The following is a 21,058-nucleotide window of genomic DNA, read 5'->3' as shown; positions in this document are numbered from 1 at the left end:
TGCGCTGGTGACTCCTTTCCGCTTGGCAACGTGTTCCTGGAACCAAGATTATTAGCTTCCCTCCTGACAAGCTCGCTTCCCCAGACTCTGGCCCCGTCCAGGGTCTTCTCCATGATCTTCCCCCGCCCGGTGCGCCATTAACTCTCCAGGGGCTGGATCGACACGGAGAATAGGAGAAACAGGGAACGAAAAGCGGGGGCTCAATTGAAGGCTTTTTCTATTTGACCGCTGCAAATCCCCGTCAAATCCAAAGAATCCTGCTTTACCGCACGCCGCCTTGTTCTCAAACACTCACAATGGATAACAGCCCCACGCCAAGTTCTCCTCATTCTCCCGACACGAATACACCATCCCAGAAGAAGCCAACAAGCAGGGCGTGTGATCGCTGTCGCCGGCGAAAAGCCAAGGTAAGACCCCAGCATCGGAGAAACTCTCAACCTCAACTGACAATCAGATTAGTGTGACTTTTCAGACTTGGCTCAACGATGCACAAACTGCCGAGAGTCAGGCACACAATGTCGCTTTGACATTCCCGTCGCAAGACGAGGACCCAAGATCAGACGGAAGAGGCCGTCTTCGGCGGGAAAAGATGCTCCGTCGTCGAACCCCACAGCGGAATTAACAGCGCTCTCCAGCGCCAATTCCTCCACACCAACAGGCACCACCTCGGCGCAATGGGACTCTTCCAGGGCCCTGAATGTCGATCTTGGGCTCTCGCCGCCGACGATCTCCGCGTCTTCGGTTTTGAATGATGGCGTCGCGGGTCACGGGCTGTCGGCGCTGCAGAGGTGGCAGGACTTGTCAAGAGCGTTGGCTTTCATCGCGAATGACCTTCAGAACTTGGTTACGCGATGCTTTGACTTGTTCTTTGAGTATCTGTATCCGCTCACGCCATTGGTACACGAACCTAGTCTTCGCGACTCGCTCTCATATTTCACAAGCTTCTCAACATCAGAGAGCCATGCAAACGGAACTGGTCTTATGGAAACATGGCCAGAGACGGCATTCACTTTGATAACTGCGGTCTGTGCTGAAGCGGCATTTTTACTCCCGAAGGACCTCTTTCCAGAGGGCCTGTCAGTTGGCGACTTGTTCCTCAATGCTTCTCGCTCCTGTCTGAGCCATTATCTTGAAGCGGACCTTGAGAACCCGAATGCCAATTCGATCACGATACGATATTTCCACTCAAATTGTCTTCATGCCGCAGGGAAGCCCAAATACTCCTGGCACATATTTGGCGAGGCGACAAGGCTTGCACAGGTTATGCAATTGAATGAAGAAACATCACTTGAAGGCCTGCTACCAATTGAGGCGGAATTGCGTCGCAGGGCATTCTGGATCGTCTACATGGGCGACAAATCTGCTGCAATATTGAACAATCGTCCCATCACGATCCACAAGTTCTCGTTCGAGTCGGGAATAACTACTGCCTACCCTACTGGGATTGAGGATGAAGCCCCAATTCTATCCCCTGGTAACTCTTCAACCAACTCAGAGGTGATACGGAAAACTTGTATCGAGGGTTTCAATGCCAACTTGCGGCTCTGGCAAAATGCTTCAGATCTGTTGTTGGAGCTGAGGTTGCTGCAAGACCGCGAGCAAAGAGGCATCCCCATGCCCAATCAGTCCTTGCTGACCGTCGAAGAACGGAACCGCCTTGATACCATCTACATCCGCTTCATCACTTGTCTTGATGACTTGCCGCCATATCTTCAATCCTATACCTTCGCTTCTTTGGTGGAGGGTCCACGCGAAACAGCCAATCAGTTCTTGATTCAATGTGCGAACCTACAAGTTTCTGTGCATTGTCTGAGGATGGTGATAACTCAGAAGCTGGAGGGTTTGCCATACTACAGTCCCGGGATTGAGCACGCGGATATCCGAAAGACGGAAATCGCTCGAGATATGCTGCGTGTGATTCAAGAGGCCCCTTTCTGGTCGCTGCAGGTCAACGGAGAGCCATACGTGAGTGAACTACTAGATAACAAGCGAATTATCGCACCGAGACATCTAACAAGTGGACAGGTTGAGAAAATACGACTCATCGGAGCAAGTTTGTTGGAAATCATGCATAGAAATGGAACCTCACCAATTGCTTCTCGGGCTCGCAGTGATTTCACCGTTCTTCTTGATTTACTGACTCGTCTTGATTCGAAGGCTTCTGATGCTTTGCGAAATACTTCATCGCTTGTCAATTAAAACTACTCTCCTACACAAATACAAACTTGAACCAGTCCATTGCCGCAAGTGCATGCACATCAGCACGTTAGACTTCCTTTTCCCTTCCAAACTCTTGCTCCTCCTTCTTGATCTCAATCACCTTGGCCATGTCCTGCTTCGCATCCTTCCCTTCAAACAAGTACGTAAGCTCTTCCAGCGTAGGTCCCGAAGTCTCGACAAAGAAGAAGTAGACAACGAGGAAGACGATGGCAACCCAAACACAGTAGTAGATGTAAAATTTCCATCCAATAGCTTGGAGTCCGATGGGATTGACATAGCCGCCAAAGATGGACGCGACCTGGATAGTCAGGAGCACGAATGCCCATGTCTTGGCTCGCATCTGGTACGTGACAATCTCGAGAGGATAGGTGACCACGAGATTGGTCCAGGCTGAGGAGTAGAAGCCCTGGAAGAGGAAGATGCAAGCCAACACAACACGACCTCCTGCAAGGGACCCATCGAGATACTGCTTTGCGGCGATGGTCCACATGATGAAGGTGACCAGGACGCCACCGGAGCCAAAGAGGAAGAAGGTGCGTCGCTTGAACCGGTCAACCAGCATTGCCATGGTGATGGCCACGATGTACTGCCAAAGCGTGACCATTCCGTTGACAAGGGTGATGTCTTTCTCTGCCTCGATGCCTGTGTCTTTCAAGATTTGCGTCAAATAGTTGGACACAAGCAGATTTCCAGAGCTTTGACTGAAGAGGGCTGTCGCAAAACATAGCGAGATTCGCTTGAGATTGGGAATAGAAGAGAAGAAATCCTTCCAGGTCATGTTCTGCTCGGCTTCCTTGGCGATGGCTTGCTGAATCTCGGTGCACTCAAACTTGACGAGTTCGCTATCAGGATCGCATTCTCCGTGATACTTGATGAGGATATCGCGAGCCTTATCGAGCTTGCCCTTGGCGATTAGCCAACGGGGCGACTCGGGGCAGAAAAAGATCAGGCTAAGTTGATACGCCGAGGGAATGATCTGGACAAGAGTGGGAAGCTTCCAGGACCATTCGCTCTCAATGCGGAAGCACCCGTAAGTCGCCCACGCGCCAATGACGTAACCCAAGACAATATTCGTGTTGTACAGGGTCGTGATTTGAACTCGCTCTTTGGGATGAGACAGCTCTGTGACCAAGACTGGAGCGCCCATCTGGATAAGCGATGAACCAATTCCGAGCACGATCTTGCCGCCGATAAACATGTTGAGCGATGTTGCAAAGAACTGAACTATGACACCGGCGATAATGACGATCGAGCCGAGAGCTGTGGGAATTCGACGACCCGCAACATCACCGATCCAGCTGAGGAAGATGAAGGGGATGACACCGCCAATGGCGTTGGAAGCGCCGAAGAAGCCAAGCTTAGAGCCAGTTGGGTGGCCAAAACGCTCTTGCCAACTTTCGAGCGTCTGAAGGGCGTTGGTCATGCTCCTATTCTTCCAATTAGCATCTCAAGTCAAGTCCTGATCGGAGTTTCGAACATACCCATCGATGCCAAGTGCCATACTGGCGAGCAAAGAGGACGTGAGGAGGGAGTACAGCAGCACGCCATTTTTTCTCTTCCAAAAGGGTGGAACCGACTTCAAGTCGATGGGAGACTGAATGTCTTCAGTAGCGCGAGCAACCTTGGGAGCCATGATGCCAGAAGTCGAGAAGGCTGGTTGTAGTTGATGCTTGATCTGTGCCACAACTGGAGATGATGCATGTTATATACATTCAATATTAGGTTACGAAGGAACAATTCCGATTCTGCAAAAGATCACGTCCACGGCTGAATAGCGTACTCCACATTCTGGTTCCCCGTGGGGAATAAGCGAGTCGAATGATGGTGTGAGGGAGCGGCGAAACGGAGAATTAGAGCTAGACGAAGGAATTACCCCTCAGCTAGGCGGGGAAATGTCATCGGGGAATTGGTGATCGCCCAACAATGGCGGTGATCTGCGGTGTCTCGTTCCGCTCCATTCATCCTCATGACAGGTTATCAGTCGGCCCGTAATTCCCCTAGTATAAAGAATCCCGAGCCTGTACGGCGTGACTCGGGGACGTCGGTAGTAGTTCTTCCTGCATCGCCCTTGTCTTGTCTTATTCCCTTTCGGCTCCTTGGTACCACATCACAATGCCCTCTCTTCCACCAGACTTCAAACTTGGCTTCGCTACTGCATCTTACCAGATTGAAGGTGCAGTAGCCGAAGATGGTCGAGGCCCATCTATTTGGGATGTTTTTTGTCACCTTGAACCCACCCGAACCAAAGACGCCAGTGGTGACATCGCTTGCGATCATTATCACCGTCTAGAGGAAGACCTTGACCTAATGAAACAATATGGAGCTGATATGTATCGCTTCTCACTTTCATGGTCTCGTATTATTCCTCTTGGTGGAAGGGATGATCCCATCAATGAAGTGGGCATAGCTTTCTATAACCGGGTCATCGATGGATGTCTCTCGCGTGGCATCACCCCTTGGGTTACGTTATACCATTGGGACCTCCCCCAAGCACTTCATGACCGCTACGGAGGCTGGTTGGACGTGGAAGAGTCTCAGAAGGACTTCGAACGGTATGCGAGGCTCTGTTATGAGCGGTTTGGCAATCGCGTGAAACACTGGATTACGCTGAACGAGCCTTGGATCGTCTCGATATTTGTAAGTTTCCCATACTTATACATTTGCCAAAATCTCTAACGACTCTTTCAGGGCTATGCCACAGGAGGCAATGCCCCTGGCCGAAGCAGTATCAACCCTCAATCAACAGAGGGTGACACGGCAACAGAGCCGTGGAGAGTTGGCAAGGCCTTGATCATGAGTCACGCTCGCGCGACAGCAGCATACAACAAAGACTTCCGTCCTTCTCAAAAGGGCCAGATAGGGATCTCTTTGAATGGTGATTACTATGAGCCTTGGGATAGCAGTGAACCGCGAGATAGCGAGGCTGCTGAGCGACGCATGCAGTTTCATATTGGATGGTTTGCAAACCCCATCTTGTAAGTCTTTCCAGAGTTGTTGTGCAGACTGGTTCATTCAGAATCTAACAATTAGTAGCTTAAACAAGGACTACCCCCAGTGTATGAGAGATCAGCTAAAGGACCGCCTGCCCACCTTCTCAGTCGACGACATGGCTCTCCTCCGATCTGCGGAATGCGACTTTTACGGCATGAACTACTACACCTCTCAGTTCGCGCGCCATAAAACATCTCCACCGCCGGATACAGATTACATCGGCAACCTCGATGAGCTTCAGTCCAACAAAGCTGGCGACTCAGTTGGTCTTGAGAGTGGTCTGCACTGGCTGCGGTCTTGTCCTGATCTCTTCCGAAACCATCTCACTCGAGTTCATCGCCTCTACGGCAAGCCGATCATCATCACAGAGAATGGGTGTCCTTGTCCCGGTGAGGATAAAATGGCGCGCGAAGAGTCTGTGCAGGATGATTACCGGATTCGGTACTTTGACGATCACCTGGATGCTGTGGCAAAGGCCGTCACAGAAGATGGCGCTGTCGTGGAAGGGTATTTCGCGTGGTCTTTGATGGACAACCTCGAGTGGTCGGATGGTTATGGGCCAAGATTTGGTGTGACGTTTACGGACTATGAGACTTTGGAGAGGACGCCCAAGAAGTCGGCGTTGGAGTTGAGGAGTCTCGTGGATCGCAAGAAGGTCACATCAAAGATTTAGAGTAAATTTGCAAATAGAACGTTGCTCACCTTGATAGGGAAAACGTCGCGCGACGCCCCCAGAATTAAATGCATGCGAATCCTTTATCTCAGGACCTTTGCATTCTTCCCTGAGCCTATTGTTGAGCACGGCGGTAAGATGAGAAGAACTGGGGTTCGCCAACACTCATCCAATAGCCGCAAGGGGGCTTGCTTGGCTTTCAGCTCCAAGAGTGCTGAGTGGGTGTGTGAAGGGGCTGTCTCACAACCTTGCATGGGCTGAATTGGAACCCGGGAGACAACAAAAAAAGAAGAAAAAAACAATAAGTGGCCTTCCTCAGCCTCAGGGGGCCGCTCTGGCGAACCACTCTAACATTTGTTGGGCACCCTGGAAAGGCAGCGAGGCGGTGCCCCCAATTGCAAGGTCAATATTAAAACCAACCATTTCCAGGGTCGACCTACCCACTAATTAGTTCCCCTTTATTTCCTCGCTCAATCTCTTGAAGGGCATTCGCCATGGACAACAACTTGTCTGATCTTGTACGCGACTCCAAACTAAGGACGCGCTACGAAAAACCTCACACTATTCACCTCTTTGACGACCCGGATGCTCCTCCTTTTTCCGCACGGCGACGCGAACAATGGAAGAAAGATCGAACGATTGGCCATGGCGGTCAAGGACGCGTCGTGTTGCAGACGTGCACCGGGGGCAGTCGAGGCTATACTCAACGCGCTGTCAAGATGATTCCACTCCAAGAGAGTGGACGACGGCGATATCTTCGGGAACTGGAAGCCATTCTCAAGTTTTCTCATGACAAAGTGTGTTCATTGTCCATTGCTGCCAATCACTATAGCTGACGTTTCCTGTGCAGTACGCCAAGTACTTTGCAAAGACACTGGGATGGTACACGTCACAAAGCAAACTGTATATTGCCATGGAGTATTTCCCCGCAGGAGATTTACATTCCTATGCTCTCAAACATGCACCCTTGCCCGAAAATGAGTGCTGCGAGATCGCCAGTCAAATCCTTCGCGGCTTGGCTGCCATGCACCAGGAAAGTTTTGCACATCGAGACGTGAAGCCTCACGTATGTGGTCCCCTCTGTCTATTCTAGCTCAACCTAGGCAACTGACTTTTCTACCAAGAACATCTTGATTCACCAATCTCCTCGATCTGTACCTCCTGCTCCATGGTGGGTCAAGCTCGCAGACTTTGGCATCAGCAAGAGGCTGGAGGCCGGGACCAGCGGCAGCACCAGGAGGAATGGCACCCTGCTATACATGGCGCCCGAACTTCTTATATCCGAGCTGTCCAATGGGTCACGATTTGACTATCCTGCTGTGGACTTGTGGGCTTTGGGCGTCACAACCTTTTTCATCTTGACCAAGAGTCTTCCATTCCATGACCTGTCATCCGTCATCAAATACGCCAGTGATGCCAACAGGCCGTTTCCTGAGACTGCTTTGCTTAATTGCAAAGTAAGCATGGATGGGAAGGCTTTCGTTCGTGCTCTGACGAGACGAAAACCGACAGAGAGGTTGAATTCGGGAGCTGCCATGTGCCATGCGTGGAATCATCCATGGCGGCCGGAGACACAGACACCACCACCACACAGCGGGCAAATCCAGGGCTCGGGACAATCCTTCAAGGTTGCTCACCATGTTATGTCTTCTCAATTTTCCTCTATGAGCTGTTCTTTCGACGAAGGAACGGGCGGCTCATCGGGCCTTGACGACGTCAGCTCGCAGTTGTACTCTAAATCTTGGTCTCACGAAGACACCAAGAAAACCAATTCGGCCTTCGAAATACTTCGCTCACGCTGGAATGAAGATGGCGACGACCGACTGTTACTGGCCGCATTATCCGATGATGCAGCTATAAGGGATTACCTACTACTGATGAAGGGAAATTTCGGGGCCTCCAAGCGTGCAGCACTCTTGCAGGCTATATTTTCCGATAAGGAAGGCTTCATCAATTTCTTGATTCAGACAAGTGACAACCTCGAGTCAAGGACTAGATGGAGGGATACCCCACTTCACCTAGCGACAAAGGCTGGAAATCTGTCTGTGGTGCGGCTCTTGATCAAAGCAGGCGTCAACATTGAAGCTAAGAACAGCAACGGTGAAACGGCACTCTCTGAGGCCTCAAAAGCGGGAAACGAGGCCATGGTGGAGATGCTGGTTGAGGAAGACGCCAACATTGAGGCCAAAAACAAAAAGGGCGAGACGCCGCTCGTTCACGCCGCTGAGAACGGGCATGAGGGCGCAGTGGAGTGGCTGGTGAGTATAGGTGCCGATCTCGAGAGCAGGGATAATGAAGGTAATACGGCACTCTCAAGGGCCTCGCGGGGAGGAGAAGAGGCCACGGTGAGGGTCCTGATCGAGGAGGGCGCGAGCATCGAGACTAAAAACTATGCGGGTGAAACACCGCTTCTTCAGGCTGCTAGTGAAGGAAATAAGGGCACCGTAAAGCTGCTAGTGAGCAAACGTGCTAAAATTGATGAGAGGGACTGCGATGACGATACACCGCTTCTTAAAGCTACAGAGGCCGGGCATACGTCGATAGCAAGGCACTTGTTGGATGGAGGCGCAGACATTGAGGCTATGAATCGCTGGGGTCGCACACCGCTGCTGCAGGCTGTTTATTGGGGACGCGAAACTACTGCGCGTTTCTTCATAAGTTCAGGAGCAAATCTCAATGCTTGGGATGATGGTGGATATACGGCACTTGGACGGGCCGTCTACAGGCAGCATGAGTCCATGGTGAGACTGCTTTTGGAAAACGGCTTCGGTGTTAATGAACGAAGCTACGATCGTTCCACGGCACTCATACACGCTTCGAAGAAAGGGCACGAAGGCATCGTTAGACTTCTACTCGACAAGGGCGCTGACATTGAGGTAAGGGATATCTTCGGTGACACGCCGCATTTGATAGCTCTGAAGAACGGATTCAAGGCTGTGGCGAGGATTCTTTCTAAAGAGGCACGCTCTCAAGAGGCACGCAGGAGGAGAGGTGACCGAATCTTGATACCACAAAGAGCTTGAAAAGAAAAAAGAAACAAAAAAAAAAAAAAAACACGGCTCCGTTATTTAGAATCACAGACATTGTACCACAGGATCGTCGCGAATAGGGTGAATCACTAGGGTGGTTGCGCGGTGACATCTCACCTCGGCACGTCTCTATGGGGGCATATCTCAGAGAGAAGGACTGGGGGGTTAATGCCGGCATGTGTCAACAACTGTGTTCTTTGCTATTGTGGCCAATGGCTTCTCTTGGAAGCGTCACCAAGCTCCCCAAAACAGAGAAAACACAGCGCTTCATGAAACCCGATACATACACAATGAGAGCTCCCGCGCAACTCATCCAATGGTTTGCCAAGCGAGCTCGCAACTATTCTCCCCGCTTGGCCAAGCCGAAGAACTAAGACGTGTTGGGTCAGAATGCTGACGTTGCAGGGGATGATCTGACTCAGATGGCAAAACAAGCTTACTGAACCTGCTTGGCTTCGCTTATAAAATAATTGACTTCCCTCACTCTATATCTTCCCCAACCATTGTCATCTCACCTCTCTTTTAGCAAGACCGATACCCCAATAAATACCACGGCTCTATTTCGCCCATATCATCTCGCCGGATAAGACTTTAAAATGGCAGACCAAATTCACCCTATTTACCGCACTTGGTTCCTCTGGGTCGATCCAATCCTGACTCTCGCGGGCATGTACGGCAATTTATTCGCCCACGACCTCGCCGTCGAGGCCTTCTTCGCCAACTACCCGCTCACAGAAGAGCTCAAACCTTTCCTCTACCAAATCGGTGGCATGGGCACGTCGTACCTGGTCTTGCTCGTGTTTCTCCAGCGGTACACGCAAGATGTCGTCGTCTGGAAGATTTTGCATTTTGCCATTCTCTGGGCGGACTTTACCATGTTGACGTCTATTTATGTGGCGATGCGACATGAGGGAACTCTTGCGATTTCCAACTGGAGGCTTTTAGATTGGTTCAGTATCGTTATTACCGGTATTTGTACCGTTTTGAGGGCATTGTTTGTGTTGGGGGTGGGAGTCAAGGCGTCTGGCGGGAAGAGGAAGAGGGCCTGAACAGAGATTGAGGGAAGCCCTGGTCTATGCTCGTATCGTCGATACAGTATTGGTGAGGCAGGTGTGTTTTTGTCTTGGCACATATTGGAAGTATGTTGTTCAAGTAAGGCTGATTCATTGTCTTGATAACACTGTTCCTCTTGTTGGGTGCGTGTCTTGATCCGTCATTTGCATGCACAATGGGCATAAAGCCCTTATCACTACGATAAAGTCTACCCTGAGACTAAGGGAGCACTGCCTGCAACCAGAGGCTTTATCTTTCAAGCAAATTGGAATGCGGAGCGAGCCAAGACACCAAGAAACGCTTACGCAATGCCACATCTCGCACCTCGTTCCGAACCCGAGCTCGGCTCCTAAACGAAGCGATCCGAGATGCACATCCAATGAGCATCACCGATTATGCCAAGATGCCTATGATCCCCAGAACACAGCCTCAGCTTGAGTTTATTTTCATGGTTATTTGGACTCCTTTTGGAGAAATCGGGCTGCATGTCCCTGACTCTTGGACTCCGGGGCTCCGGCGCTTGGGAATGGCATTTATAGAGCTGTTCTCCTCGATCAGGCCTTCTCCTTCACTCATTCGGCAATCATTCTCTTCTGTATAGATTCGCTTTTCTCTGCCTTGGCCTTTTCTTTGTGTTCTCTTTACTTTTCTCATAGTTTCTCCATCCTCAACCTATCTCCAACCGTCCACCTCCCACCCTCCTCGTTCATTTATCCTCCTCGAGCAAAGCCCACCCACACCGACTCCCAACATTCGATATCATCTCGTGTTCGTCCATAATGTCCTCCAACTCGGCCAACTCGACCCCCGTCTTCATACCCAACTTCAAGACTTGCGATGAAGTCAACGAACAATGTCCTGTAGAGGCGCAGATGTACGGCGACTACTTTACAAAGTCAGCCTGCATATGGTTTACCTTGCTGTATTTTACGTGCTTCGGCACGCAAATGTTTTACGCCTGGCGTTCGAAGGCATGGTCTTACGGCGCATGGCTCGGCGTCGGAACCGTCTTTGAAGGCATGGGATACACGGCTCGCATCGTCATGTGCGACGACCCATGGAACTTTTATGCCTTTCTAGTTCAAAACCTAGGACTCGTCCTTGCCCCTACCTTTATTGCGGCGGCCATCTCGATTATTTTCAAGCACCTCATCGACTGGTATGGGTCAGAGTGGTCCTTGTTTCGCCCTGCACTGCTACCTTGGATCCTTGTTGGCAGCGACATGGTCTCGATTATCGTGCAAGGAACTGGTGGCGCCGTATCCTCCATGGCATCTAACAAGAACGGGAAAGAAGCCAAGGATCTTATGGATGTAGGAAATGGCTTGCTTCTTGGAGGTACCATTTTCCAGGTCGTCAACATGGTTGTCTGCGGTGGCATCATGGTCCTCTATCTATGGAAGAGACAGCAATCTCTTGGTCGTTTTCGCTCCAGACTGGGTTCCGGGGACCCCCAAGATAGTAGCAAGTCCTCGGGTGGTCGAGGTAAACACGACTTTGAAGCCACGCTCAAGGTCTATATCTGGTCTCTGGTCGTTGCTTACAATCTGATTATCGTCCGATGCATTTATCGGTAGGCAGAACAATTCTTGAAGAGTCTTACTTTCGCTAACACCTGGCACAGTGCTGTAGAGATGGCTTCTGGCTGGGGTAGCGATATCATGAAGACCGAGACCATCTTTATCACGTTTGAAGGCCAGATGATTCTTACTGCCGTTGCGGTCCTGACCATCTTTCACCCATATGTCTTTTTCCCGGTGGCTGGTCGTGGAGGTATTGACAGAGCGCGACGCTCCGTTCACTCGGACATCCAAGAGTTGAGGCCAATGAACTAGCGTGGTTAAATATGAGGGCGAGTCTGGATGTCTTCGACATGGTTACGTAGCACATGTGACTGTGGTTTGTAGCTCGTGTAAGGGAAAGGATGTAGAGTTAAAGATTCCTAGGGAGTTTGGGCCTATCATTTTTCGTCTTGGCCTTCGGCCCCTGCCCTCGGACCACACTTGGTGGCTAGAATACAACTTATTATAGATGAAATTCAAGAACGTAGATTATTTTCAGACCATTTAAACAACCCGTCAGGTCCCGGAAGTGTGCAGCAGCAATTGACCACAAGTGACCAGGGCATTTACCCTGTATCAGTAGCAGTGGCGCCCAATTTGTAAATAGCCTAAAGTCTGTGGAACCTATGCCCTACATACACTTAAGAAATCATTATTGAATTCACCGACAATTGATTTGTCACTTGGGATCCCTGAAGGGGCAAAACAACATGTTCAATCCCACGTGGTCATGAGGCTTCACGATCCAGATCAAGGGTGGAGCTCGCTTGCGTTTGCAGAGTGGGGGTTGAAATGATGCCCGACACGTCGCGTGAACGAGATCCATGAATATATGAGAACGCCTTTGCTGTATTAATTGAATTGAGTTTATTAATTGAAGTTTTTTGGAGGCTCAACTAATACGTCTGCGCCTCATTCGTATAGCCGCGTTATATGCAATTAATTGGCGCTATCGTCGATGTTCCCGTCTTGGCATCGCAGAAGGCCTTGGCGATTCAGACACCGGTGATCATCTCTCCAGTTCCTTGAATCACTTGACTATTTAAACTTTGGTCCGCTTCTTTTTGGCATCACCAACCGTTGCTACCGTATCATCAGGCAGACACATTTCGTGTTGGATCGCTCCACTCCACCCTTGCTTGCTACACCATGTTTTCCTTGTTCCCCGTGGAATTTCTTCGGGGAGACTCCTCCTTCACCATGGGGACATGGTTTTGGAAAAGGCCCTTTAGTCATGCCACCCGAACAAGCGCCAACTAAATGAAACGAGTCGGCCCCAAGGGGTTTCGAGTGGAGAAACTGGAACAAGCCGGTCGAGCCTCATCCCGGTTGCCACGGCCTAAAACATGGTGGCCTCGTGACGTAGTAGAGATGACGTCGATCCACTTTCTCGAAAACTTCTGGAAGGGGGGAAAAGACGGTCCGGTGATGAAGATCCTTCGGGAGTTGAGAGAAGTCTTTGTTGCCGTGTCATTTTTCAGTGCTTTGATTGGATCTCATGCCGGGCCGACAGCGGAGACTCCCTGTTCCTAGTAGAGTAAATTCTTTCAGGGATCATCTCCCTTTCAACTGGCAATGGTTCGATGGCCGCTTGGAGCAACAGATCAGCGGATTGCATAGACATCTGTTTCTCCAGAGTCAGAACCGAGTCAGCAGTCATGGGAAAAAAAAAATGTCTCACACATCGACTTGAACAAAGCGTGATTAGTGGTGCGGTAATGTCGCCATGATTCGACGGCGCCGACAAGGAGTGTAGCAAACCGCCATGGGGATAACCCACTAGAGCCCTCCGAACCGGCTTAAACGGCACTTGGTCGATGGGGCTCGCGGATCCGTAGAGCACTTCACGCAATACAATCTTCGGCCAATTCCTCGGTGCTACCGTCATGCGCATCCGTCTCACGACTCCATTCGAATGCGGGCCTCCTCACTCTGAACGCGAGAATCTCCGGAGAAGTCTAATGTCCCGGATTGCGGGTGGCTTCCTTGCGTTATAAAACTTGGGGCTCCGGACTCTTCCCCAGGAACCTTGTTCTTGTGCCTATCTCTTATCAGCTGCAGTCAGCTTATCTATCACCATGGCAAAGTCCGAGCGACAGAACTCGACCACCACGGTCGAACACGAAAAGGATGCCATCCACAAGGCAATGGGCCACGAAAAGGTCGAGCTCGAGGCCCTTGAGGTTGCTAGAGCTGGAGGCCACGAGATTGATGATCTCGTCGACGAAATGGAGCGACAGCTCGAAGCAGATGGGGGCCTGAAGACTGGCTTCTTCCAGCTCAACTTTGAGAACCCCAAGCACTTTACCTGGCTGCTGGTTGCTTTTGCCAGTATGGGTGGTCTTCTCTCCGGCCTTGACCAGAGTCTTATTTCCGGCGCCAACCTTTATCTCCCTGATGACCTGGGCCTGTCGACTCGACAGAACAGTCTTGTCAATTCGGGTATGCCTCTGGGAGCTGTTGGCGGTGCTCTTCTTCTGTCGCCCGCCAACGAATACTGCGGCCGAAAGGGCGCCATCATCATCTCCATTATTCTCTACACTATCGGCGCTGCTTTGGAAGCCGGTTCCATGAACTTTGGTAAGCTCCAATTGGGCCCCAGTCAGCGACCAAGGCTAACGAGCTAGGTATGATCGTCTCTTCTCGAGTCATTCTCGGTCTTGGCGTAGGTCTTGAAGGTGGTACTGTCCCCGTCTACGTTGCCGAAACGGTCGAGCGAAGGATTCGAGGAAACCTGGTCTCTCTCTACCAGTTCAACATTGCCCTTGGTGAAGTTTTTGGATACGTCGTCGCCGCCATCTTCCTCAGGGTCCCTGGCAACTGGCGTTACATCTTGGGGTCCTCCCTGCTCTTCTCTACCATCATGTTCTTTGGGTATGTCCCCCTGTTATACTTGACGAACATGTCGCTAATTGCACTCGACAGCATGCTCTTCCTCCCCGAGAGTCCCCGATTCCTCATGCATAAGAACAAGCAGCTCGAAGCTTACAAGGTCTGGAAGCGAATTCGCGGTATCGACACCCGTGATGCTCGCGAGGAGTTTTACGTCATGAGCGCCGCCGTCAACCAGGAAGACACCGAGGTGAATGAGGGTGCTCAGAACCATCGCTTCCCTTGGATGGACTTTTTCACGTAAGTTCATTTGTCGCCTGATACCTACTGTAGAGTGGTGAAGCTAATCTATTTCCAGTGTCCCTCGCGCCCGACGTGCCCTCGTCTATGCCAACATCATGATCCTTCTCGGCCAGCTTACTGGTGTCAACGCCATTAGTAAGTCACATTCGCTCATATGGCTATCTGTTATCTAACCACTGCTAGTGTACTACATGTCTGTCCTCATGAACCAGATCGGCTTCGACAAGGAGCAGTCCAACTACATGTCCCTTGTCGGTGGTGGATCTCTCCTCCTCGGCACGATCCCTGCCATCTTCCTCATGGAGCGATTCGGTCGTCGCTTCTGGGCCATTACCATGCTTCCAGGATTCTTCATCGGCCTCGTCCTCATCGGCGTCAGCTACCAGTTCGACCTCAAGAAGGATCTGCAGACTGTTGAAGGCCTGTACCTCACTGGTCTCATCATCTACATGGGCTTCTTCGGTTCTTATGCTTGTTTGACCTGGGTTGTCCCCTCCGAGGTCTACCCCACCTACCTCCGAAGTTACGGCATGACCACTTCCGATGCCCTCCTCTTCCTCGCTTCTTTCGTCGTAACCTACAACTTCTCAGCCATGCAAAAGGCCATGACCAAGACCGGTCTGGCTCTTGGCTTCTACGGCGGCATTGCCTTTGTGGGAGAAATCTACCAGATCTTTTTCATGCCCGAGACCAAGAACAAGACTCTTGAGGAGATTGATCTTGTCTTCTCGCGCCCCACTATGGACATTGTGAGGGAGAACTGGGCTGGAGTCAAGGAGACAACGTCGCTTCTGTGCAGGGGTCACTGGCACAAGGTCTTTGTTGAGCAGGCCATGTCTGGTGATGACAGGGACAAGACTGAGGATTCTACTGCTTAATTGAACAGAGTAAAAGATGGAAGAGATACATGAGTTCAGTCTATTGCAACGATGACAGCACTATGCTGTGCGAATAGACACGATTATAGTAAATGAAACAGTCCATGTTCATAATGACCAAGTGTTATCTGTGTAGCTTCAAGGTGCAAGCTCACTTGAGGCCCATGTCTCAACATCCTAGCAAAATTATGTCTGCCAATACGTGCCAATCTCGCGCAGGTCCTCGACGAGTGCTGGTGGATTGTCCACGCCAGGGAAATGGCCACCGAAACCATGGACTAGTGAAATGCACATCAGCAAAAGCGGACTTTTCACCTCTGGAAAATTTTGACCTACATCGGTATTGCACGAGATTGCCTAGCTTCGCCAGCAGCTCTTTTGGCCAAAATCCAACGTTGTACTTGAATGTGCTAAACAGCATCGGTGCGTCGGTTCGGGCTTTTGTATACTCTGTTTTGAAGCCGTTCAAGTTTTGCGCATACATGTAGGCCGAGGATACGAAAGATTTGGTGAGATAGTATAGTGAAACGCTTCGAAGGATCTCGTGATGGTCGAGCACCGATGGCGAGGTGCCTGCGTCAGGATCTGACCCTACGGAAAGTTAGTGAGAGCAGGTCATTCAGTTTGGCTTTACGAACAGTTGATAAACTTCTCTCCCACCCATGCAAGCTGTCCCACGGGATTGTCATAGAGAGCCAGGCCAATAGTGTTGGGCTATCTTCAAGATTAGCATCCGACCGTATTGACATGGGAAAATGTGTCTCTCCTTACCTTGTAAGAGTGTTCCTGAAAATATCCCGCTTCCGTCTTAGCCCAGCGAACAAAGTTCTGCTCAACAAACTCTTCTTCTGGCGACAATGTGATGTTCCAAGCTACGAGCTTGTCTGGGGTCAGGGGATAGAAGGGCATGAAGACGAAGTGTGCTGCTCGTGTTGTGGCATTGAACGCGTCATAAAGATGGTATGCAATTGGGGCGCCAAGGTCAGTTCCGTGAACAGCAAATTTCTTGTATCCGAGCACTTCGGTCATCAATTTGTTGAAAACTCGAGCAGTGTCTTCGACTGTCCAACCTTCGGGCGGCGGGGAAGAGAATGCGTAGCCGGGAAGGGAGGGAATTATGATATCGAAGGACACGGGTTTTCCAGTAGATGTCTTTTCTTTCTTGATGAGGGGTTCGATGACTGGGATAAACTCGAGAAACGAGCCGGGCCATCCGTGGTTTAGAAGGAGGGGAATCGCGTTTGGATCGTTAGACTTGTGGTGTACGAAATGGATGTCGAGACTTTCGATTGTGGCGGTGTAGTGGTGAAGTCTATTCATACGTTAGTATATATGACTCTGAGAAGGCATCTGTTCATTCACTTGTTGAGGATGTCTTGCTCCTTCTTCCAATCAAAGTTGGACAACCATTGCTTCCGTAGGCTCTTGAGGACATCCAGGTCAATCCCCATAGATGAACCGACACCAGGGTACTCAGGCTTGTCAGGCAGCCGATAGTTGTGCACCAACTCGATCATTCGAGGTACATTGTGGGAGAGGTCAATATGGAACGGGCGTAGGTGAAAGTTGTCCGCTCTGCTCAGCGGGAGAGACTTGGCTGTCGCTGCAGCTAAAAGAGCGCCGAAAACGCCCGATATGCCTAAGTGTACCATTTCGAAATGTACGTTGCCTGAGCCCGTCTATAGGGCGTTGATAGTTTTGAAAGATGCTTGATTCCAGGTCTTGCTTTCTCAGAACACGGCAACCGCTGGTGACTTTATAGAGAATTACCAACAGCAATACGCCTTCAGCTTCATTGCTGCCCTCATTAATCGCGGCGAATTAGAATGCGGTCATATTTTAGTGCTTAGTTCCTTTGTTACTTAGGCTCGCAAAAAGTTGCCTGTCTACAGAGGCAGTCATATCATATTTCTAAGCACCACAAAGAAACCATATTATGAATCGCAATCTGTCCGCCCTCTGCAGAAGACTTACAAAACTCGAATGATATATTTATAAGCATTGTTCGTGATGGGCCTCACGTCTTGGGGCACACCTACTGTTTATCGGCCGCCCTCCGAGAAGCTTGTAGAAGGCATGTATATGGTATCAATGGCCCGGAGAAGACCTCCGGTCGAGTCGGAATCTTCGAAACGTGTCCAGACCATGGCTCGTGTCCATTACCGACTCCACATAGACTGATACACGGGCAAAGCAATAAACAAGACGCCAGTGGCGCAGCAGATGAGGCTATCGACACTCCAAGGAATTCAGAGAAGTCTGCGGACATAGCTACCGGTTCCTCAAGGGGCCCAGAAGACAGTTTCAGTGTTGCCTGACCCGGCGTAGCCAAACTCGGTGTAGCTGGATCTGGCGCAGGCAGATTCGGCGTTGGCAGAGGCATCGATGTAGCCCGGGCGACCTCTGACTCTTTGATCTCGACCTGGACATCATTGAGCTCGCGGCGCTCGAGGATCTGGCGACAAGCGGCAACGACGTCATATGCCTTTTCGAAGGTGTTTGAGCCAATCCTGACCGAAATCAGGAGAGTCACTGGATTGTCAAACTTTTCTTCGGTCTGGTCGTTATTGCGTTCGTAGCCAATACGAAGCACATCGATCGCAGTCCATTTAAGCTCTTGGACGGCTTGTCGGATCTGTCACCGCAGAGATCTTTAGCTGTCATTCCATGGCTCTACCATGCGTGCTCGCCGACCGTGCCGAGACGTTTCTCGATAGGCCAACCGTCATATTGCCAAGACCACGGCTTCATGCTACTTTGTGCCACTAGCTTCGGACGGCTATACAAGCCGAAGTAGTAGTACTCTTGCTCTTTGGGCCCTGGCATAAGGGAGCGGGGGTTAGAAGGTGCGTCGGCCATGGTAATATCGTCAAGGTCAACTGGGAGGCTTTGGGACTGTCGGTGATCTGGAAGTCGCCGTGTCACTAGTCGCTGTTGTTACAGTCGGGACTTGGCTCACCCATATCCTTGGCTTGTTCGACGGAATTCAGTATGAGAGAGGGACTCGAGGGATGGCAGTGGCAATCGACAGACCTGAATGATGCGCTTGAACTCCACTTTCAGGGTGTCGAAGCCGCTGCTGGCTGGCTGAGCGTTCCGACTTGCCTCTTACAGCACAAACCAAAGAACTGAGATTCTCTTTTTATGTATCACAGTGTTAATACAAGGTAGAAAGGCTCGCCCTCAAGGGGACGGGGTTCGTGAGTTGCCTGAGTGGTGGGGCCAACCCATGCCCACATAGACGGCCTGGCCTCGGTTCCCCGTCATCAAATCTTATCTCCGCATGGTGTAGTTGGTTTATCACGTTCGGCTGTAACTGAAGAATTGCCACCGAAAGGTCCCTAGTTCGATTCTGGGTGGGGAGAAAGGCTTTTATTTTTGCTCAATGTGTCCCGAAATGGTTGCATCTAATATTCCGCAACCACGGCTTGTAGATCAGCACCCGGAAACAGCATCCATCTCACGAGACCGAGTCCGCTCTCTTTTTACAGACATGGCCAAGAAATATCGTCATGAGCATTCCACACCAAAAGTCCTCTCTAAGCTATTAATATCCTTCCCATAAATGCTTCAAGCTTCACCGAGGCTGGCTAACAAACGCGGGGCGTGCCCCTAATACACTGATGGGTGGAAGACAAGATCATACAGCAGGGCGGTAAAGTAATAGAAAGATTCATTAGTGGTTGGGTGATGAAGTTTCTCAAGAGGTAATGGTAGATAGATATTGTCAAGTTATTGCGGTATCAGAGCCGGCGGAGGGCCGAGGCAACCTATCATTCTATAGCTACCGATTTGCGCAGGTGTGTGAATTGGTTAAGAGACAGAAGACGGGAAGCGCGCCATGATGTTGAGAACTGCCGCCCTTAACCCAGGTGTAGGAGAATAAATGCCACAAGCTGAGTATTGTTTCTTGCTTTGTCGACGCTGACGTAGGAGAAGCTTGTTGGGATAAAATGAGTGCGCCATGACATGGAACCAGCTCAAATCTCCCACGACAGGAGAGCAAGGCCCAAAAGACACAGGGTTTACTCAAGCAAGCTGAGGAGCAGGTTGATCAACTGCTGCTTTGTGTCTGGTTTCGCATCACCACCAGGAGTAGCCTCCCCGCCAGGAGCAGCCTCACCACCGGCACCAGGAGTCGCCGCAGCGTCGGGAATAAAAATACCCCATTCGCCATTCATGTTGTTAACCTTGATGAGCAGCTCGTTCTCTTCGGCCTCGAACTCCAACTCGCCAACGGCCGGGTCGATAACGAAGGCGCCTGCTTCGGTACAGAAGCGCCCGATAGCGCCGGTGCTGATGTCGAGGGTGCCTTGGGAAAGTTAGCATGTCATTGGGCCATCGCTATGGTGCAAAGCTCACTATTGGCGTTCAAGATGTAATCGACTTTCTGAAGCGTCAAGCCCTCGGCGCCCTCGGCGAGATTGACAATGAAGGAGACTGGCTCGACGGCGCGGAAGCCTGCTGGAGGAGCCGCGGGCGACGGATTCCGGGTCACGGTGAGGGTGCGATCCTCGGCGTTCTGGAACTCAATCTCGAAGACGCCGTTTTGCTGTCAAGTCGACATATTAGACAATGTGCTTTGTTATAAAGAGCACCAATGGAGAGGACACTCACGCCTGGAGGATACAGAGTGTCGACCTTGCTTCCGCCAGGAAGGACAATGGGGACATCGAACTCTCCTGCTTGTTCGACCTCATCCTCAGCCCCCTCCTCGCCTCCTTCTCCACCTTCTCCAGCCGCTGCGCTGGTCTGGCTGGGAACAATGGTTGAAGTCACCGTGGCGGCTAGAGAGAAGCGAGCGTGGGGAGACCGAGGTCTGACAAGGGCGCGGCTGTCATGTTGGATGGCAGCGGGTGCGGCGAGGATGGCCGAAAGCTGAGTAGCCAGCAGAGTAATGGTGAAAAGCTTCATGGTGGATGACGTCCTTTGGCGGTGATGCTTTGGTCTGTAGGTTGTAAGGTGAAAACTTGAGCGACGGTACGAAGAAGAAGAAACGAAATCAGTCTGAGGCAAGGAAACTTCGGGCCGGCCGAAAATGGAAGAAAAGTGCAAGAGAGAAGGAAAGGTAAGCTAACAAAGGAATACTCAAAGTAGGGCTTGTAGAAGAGAATGATGATTCAAAAACACTCTATGGGATGACCATGAAGTCCATTTATAGACAAATTTTACTCCCTATTTCTTTCAACGCAGTTTGATCTGTTTTACCCTCTAGTTACTCCTCATTCAGTGCCTCGAAACGCAATCTGAGGCAGTCGCAACACTGCAAGCGCCCAGGTTTGAAGCTATTCCGGGACACACACGGCCAAAAGCCGCCTGGGTGCCAAGAGATGCGAACTATTGGGGTTGGATTGCAAAGTCAGATGAGACATCGCTTACCTGCACAACGATGGCTTGCGTTAATTTTGGCAGTTATTTGCAACCGACCGGAGAGCTTAGCGGTGCTTGGCAGTCAACTTTGACGTGACGTGAAACGGGAGGGGGCTTTGGTGATTGGAGGTTTTTGGTCGCTGTTCT

General features: G+C 50.8%; 8 protein-coding genes and 1 pseudogene across 9 annotated transcripts, besides 1 other annotated feature; 6 read left to right on the top strand and 3 right to left on the bottom strand.

Moving 5' to 3' along the window:
• Window positions 1–296: 296 nt before the first annotated feature.
• NCS54_01452300 (Zn(2)-C6 fungal-type domain-containing protein) lies at window positions 297–2,199 on the top strand (the record flags this gene model as incomplete). Its single annotated transcript, XM_053159670.1, has 3 exons — window positions 297–407; window positions 460–1,965; window positions 2,026–2,199. 3 exons carry the CDS (start codon window positions 297–299, stop codon window positions 2,197–2,199), a joined length of 1,791 nt encoding a protein of 596 aa, XP_053015645.1.
• A 67-nt stretch (window positions 2,200–2,266) lies between these two features.
• NCS54_01452200 (Hypothetical protein) lies at window positions 2,267–3,853 on the bottom strand (the record flags this gene model as incomplete). The annotated part of the gene is made up of 2 exons (XM_053159669.1): window positions 2,267–3,647; window positions 3,702–3,853. 2 exons carry the CDS (start codon window positions 3,851–3,853, stop codon window positions 2,267–2,269), a joined length of 1,533 nt encoding a protein of 510 aa, XP_053015644.1.
• A 479-nt stretch (window positions 3,854–4,332) lies between these two features.
• NCS54_01452100 (Hypothetical protein) lies at window positions 4,333–5,884 on the top strand (the record flags this gene model as incomplete). Its single annotated transcript, XM_053159668.1, has 3 exons — window positions 4,333–4,857; window positions 4,909–5,195; window positions 5,254–5,884. 3 exons carry the CDS (start codon window positions 4,333–4,335, stop codon window positions 5,882–5,884), a joined length of 1,443 nt encoding a protein of 480 aa, XP_053015643.1.
• A 494-nt stretch (window positions 5,885–6,378) lies between these two features.
• Window positions 6,379–8,907, top strand: NCS54_01452000 (Protein kinase domain-containing protein; the record flags this gene model as incomplete). The annotated part of the gene is made up of 3 exons (XM_053159667.1): window positions 6,379–6,681; window positions 6,735–6,950; window positions 7,009–8,907. The coding sequence occupies 3 exons, from the start codon at window positions 6,379–6,381 to the stop codon at window positions 8,905–8,907; spliced, it is 2,418 nt and encodes an 805-aa protein (XP_053015642.1).
• Window positions 8,908–9,509: 602 nt separating this feature from the next.
• Window positions 9,510–9,962, top strand: NCS54_01451900 (Hypothetical protein; the record flags this gene model as incomplete). The annotated part of the gene is made up of 1 exon (XM_053159666.1): window positions 9,510–9,962. The coding sequence occupies one exon, from the start codon at window positions 9,510–9,512 to the stop codon at window positions 9,960–9,962; it is 453 nt and encodes a 150-aa protein (XP_053015641.1).
• Window positions 9,963–10,745: 783 nt separating this feature from the next.
• Window positions 10,746–11,801, top strand: NCS54_01451800 (Hypothetical protein; the record flags this gene model as incomplete). Its single annotated transcript, XM_053159665.1, has 2 exons — window positions 10,746–11,539; window positions 11,591–11,801. 2 exons carry the CDS (start codon window positions 10,746–10,748, stop codon window positions 11,799–11,801), a joined length of 1,005 nt encoding a protein of 334 aa, XP_053015640.1.
• A 1,805-nt stretch (window positions 11,802–13,606) lies between these two features.
• Window positions 13,607–15,541, top strand: NCS54_01451700 (MFS domain-containing protein; the record flags this gene model as incomplete). The annotated part of the gene is made up of 5 exons (XM_053159664.1): window positions 13,607–14,108; window positions 14,156–14,402; window positions 14,454–14,660; window positions 14,719–14,798; window positions 14,847–15,541. The coding sequence occupies 5 exons, from the start codon at window positions 13,607–13,609 to the stop codon at window positions 15,539–15,541; spliced, it is 1,731 nt and encodes a 576-aa protein (XP_053015639.1).
• A 186-nt stretch (window positions 15,542–15,727) lies between these two features.
• Window positions 15,728–17,178, bottom strand: NCS54_01451600 (annotated as a pseudogene). Its single transcript has 5 exons — window positions 16,904–17,178; window positions 16,313–16,853; window positions 16,180–16,255; window positions 15,878–16,132; window positions 15,728–15,819 (listed from the first exon to the last, which is right to left on the bottom strand).
• Window positions 15,728–17,178: a sequence feature.
• A 2,388-nt stretch (window positions 17,179–19,566) lies between these two features.
• On the bottom strand, window positions 19,567–20,455 carry NCS54_01451500 (Hypothetical protein; the record flags this gene model as incomplete). Its single annotated transcript, XM_053159663.1, has 3 exons — window positions 19,567–19,853; window positions 19,904–20,093; window positions 20,159–20,455. The coding sequence occupies 3 exons, from the start codon at window positions 20,453–20,455 to the stop codon at window positions 19,567–19,569; spliced, it is 774 nt and encodes a 257-aa protein (XP_053015638.1).
• Window positions 20,456–21,058: the final 603 nt, after the last annotated feature.

This window comes from Fusarium falciforme, chromosome 12 (assembly GCF_026873545.1).
Source record: "Fusarium falciforme chromosome 12, complete sequence".
NCBI classification, from domain to species: Eukaryota; Fungi; Ascomycota; class Sordariomycetes; order Hypocreales; family Nectriaceae; genus Fusarium; species Fusarium falciforme.
This window is presented reverse-complemented; position numbering and strand designations above follow the sequence as displayed.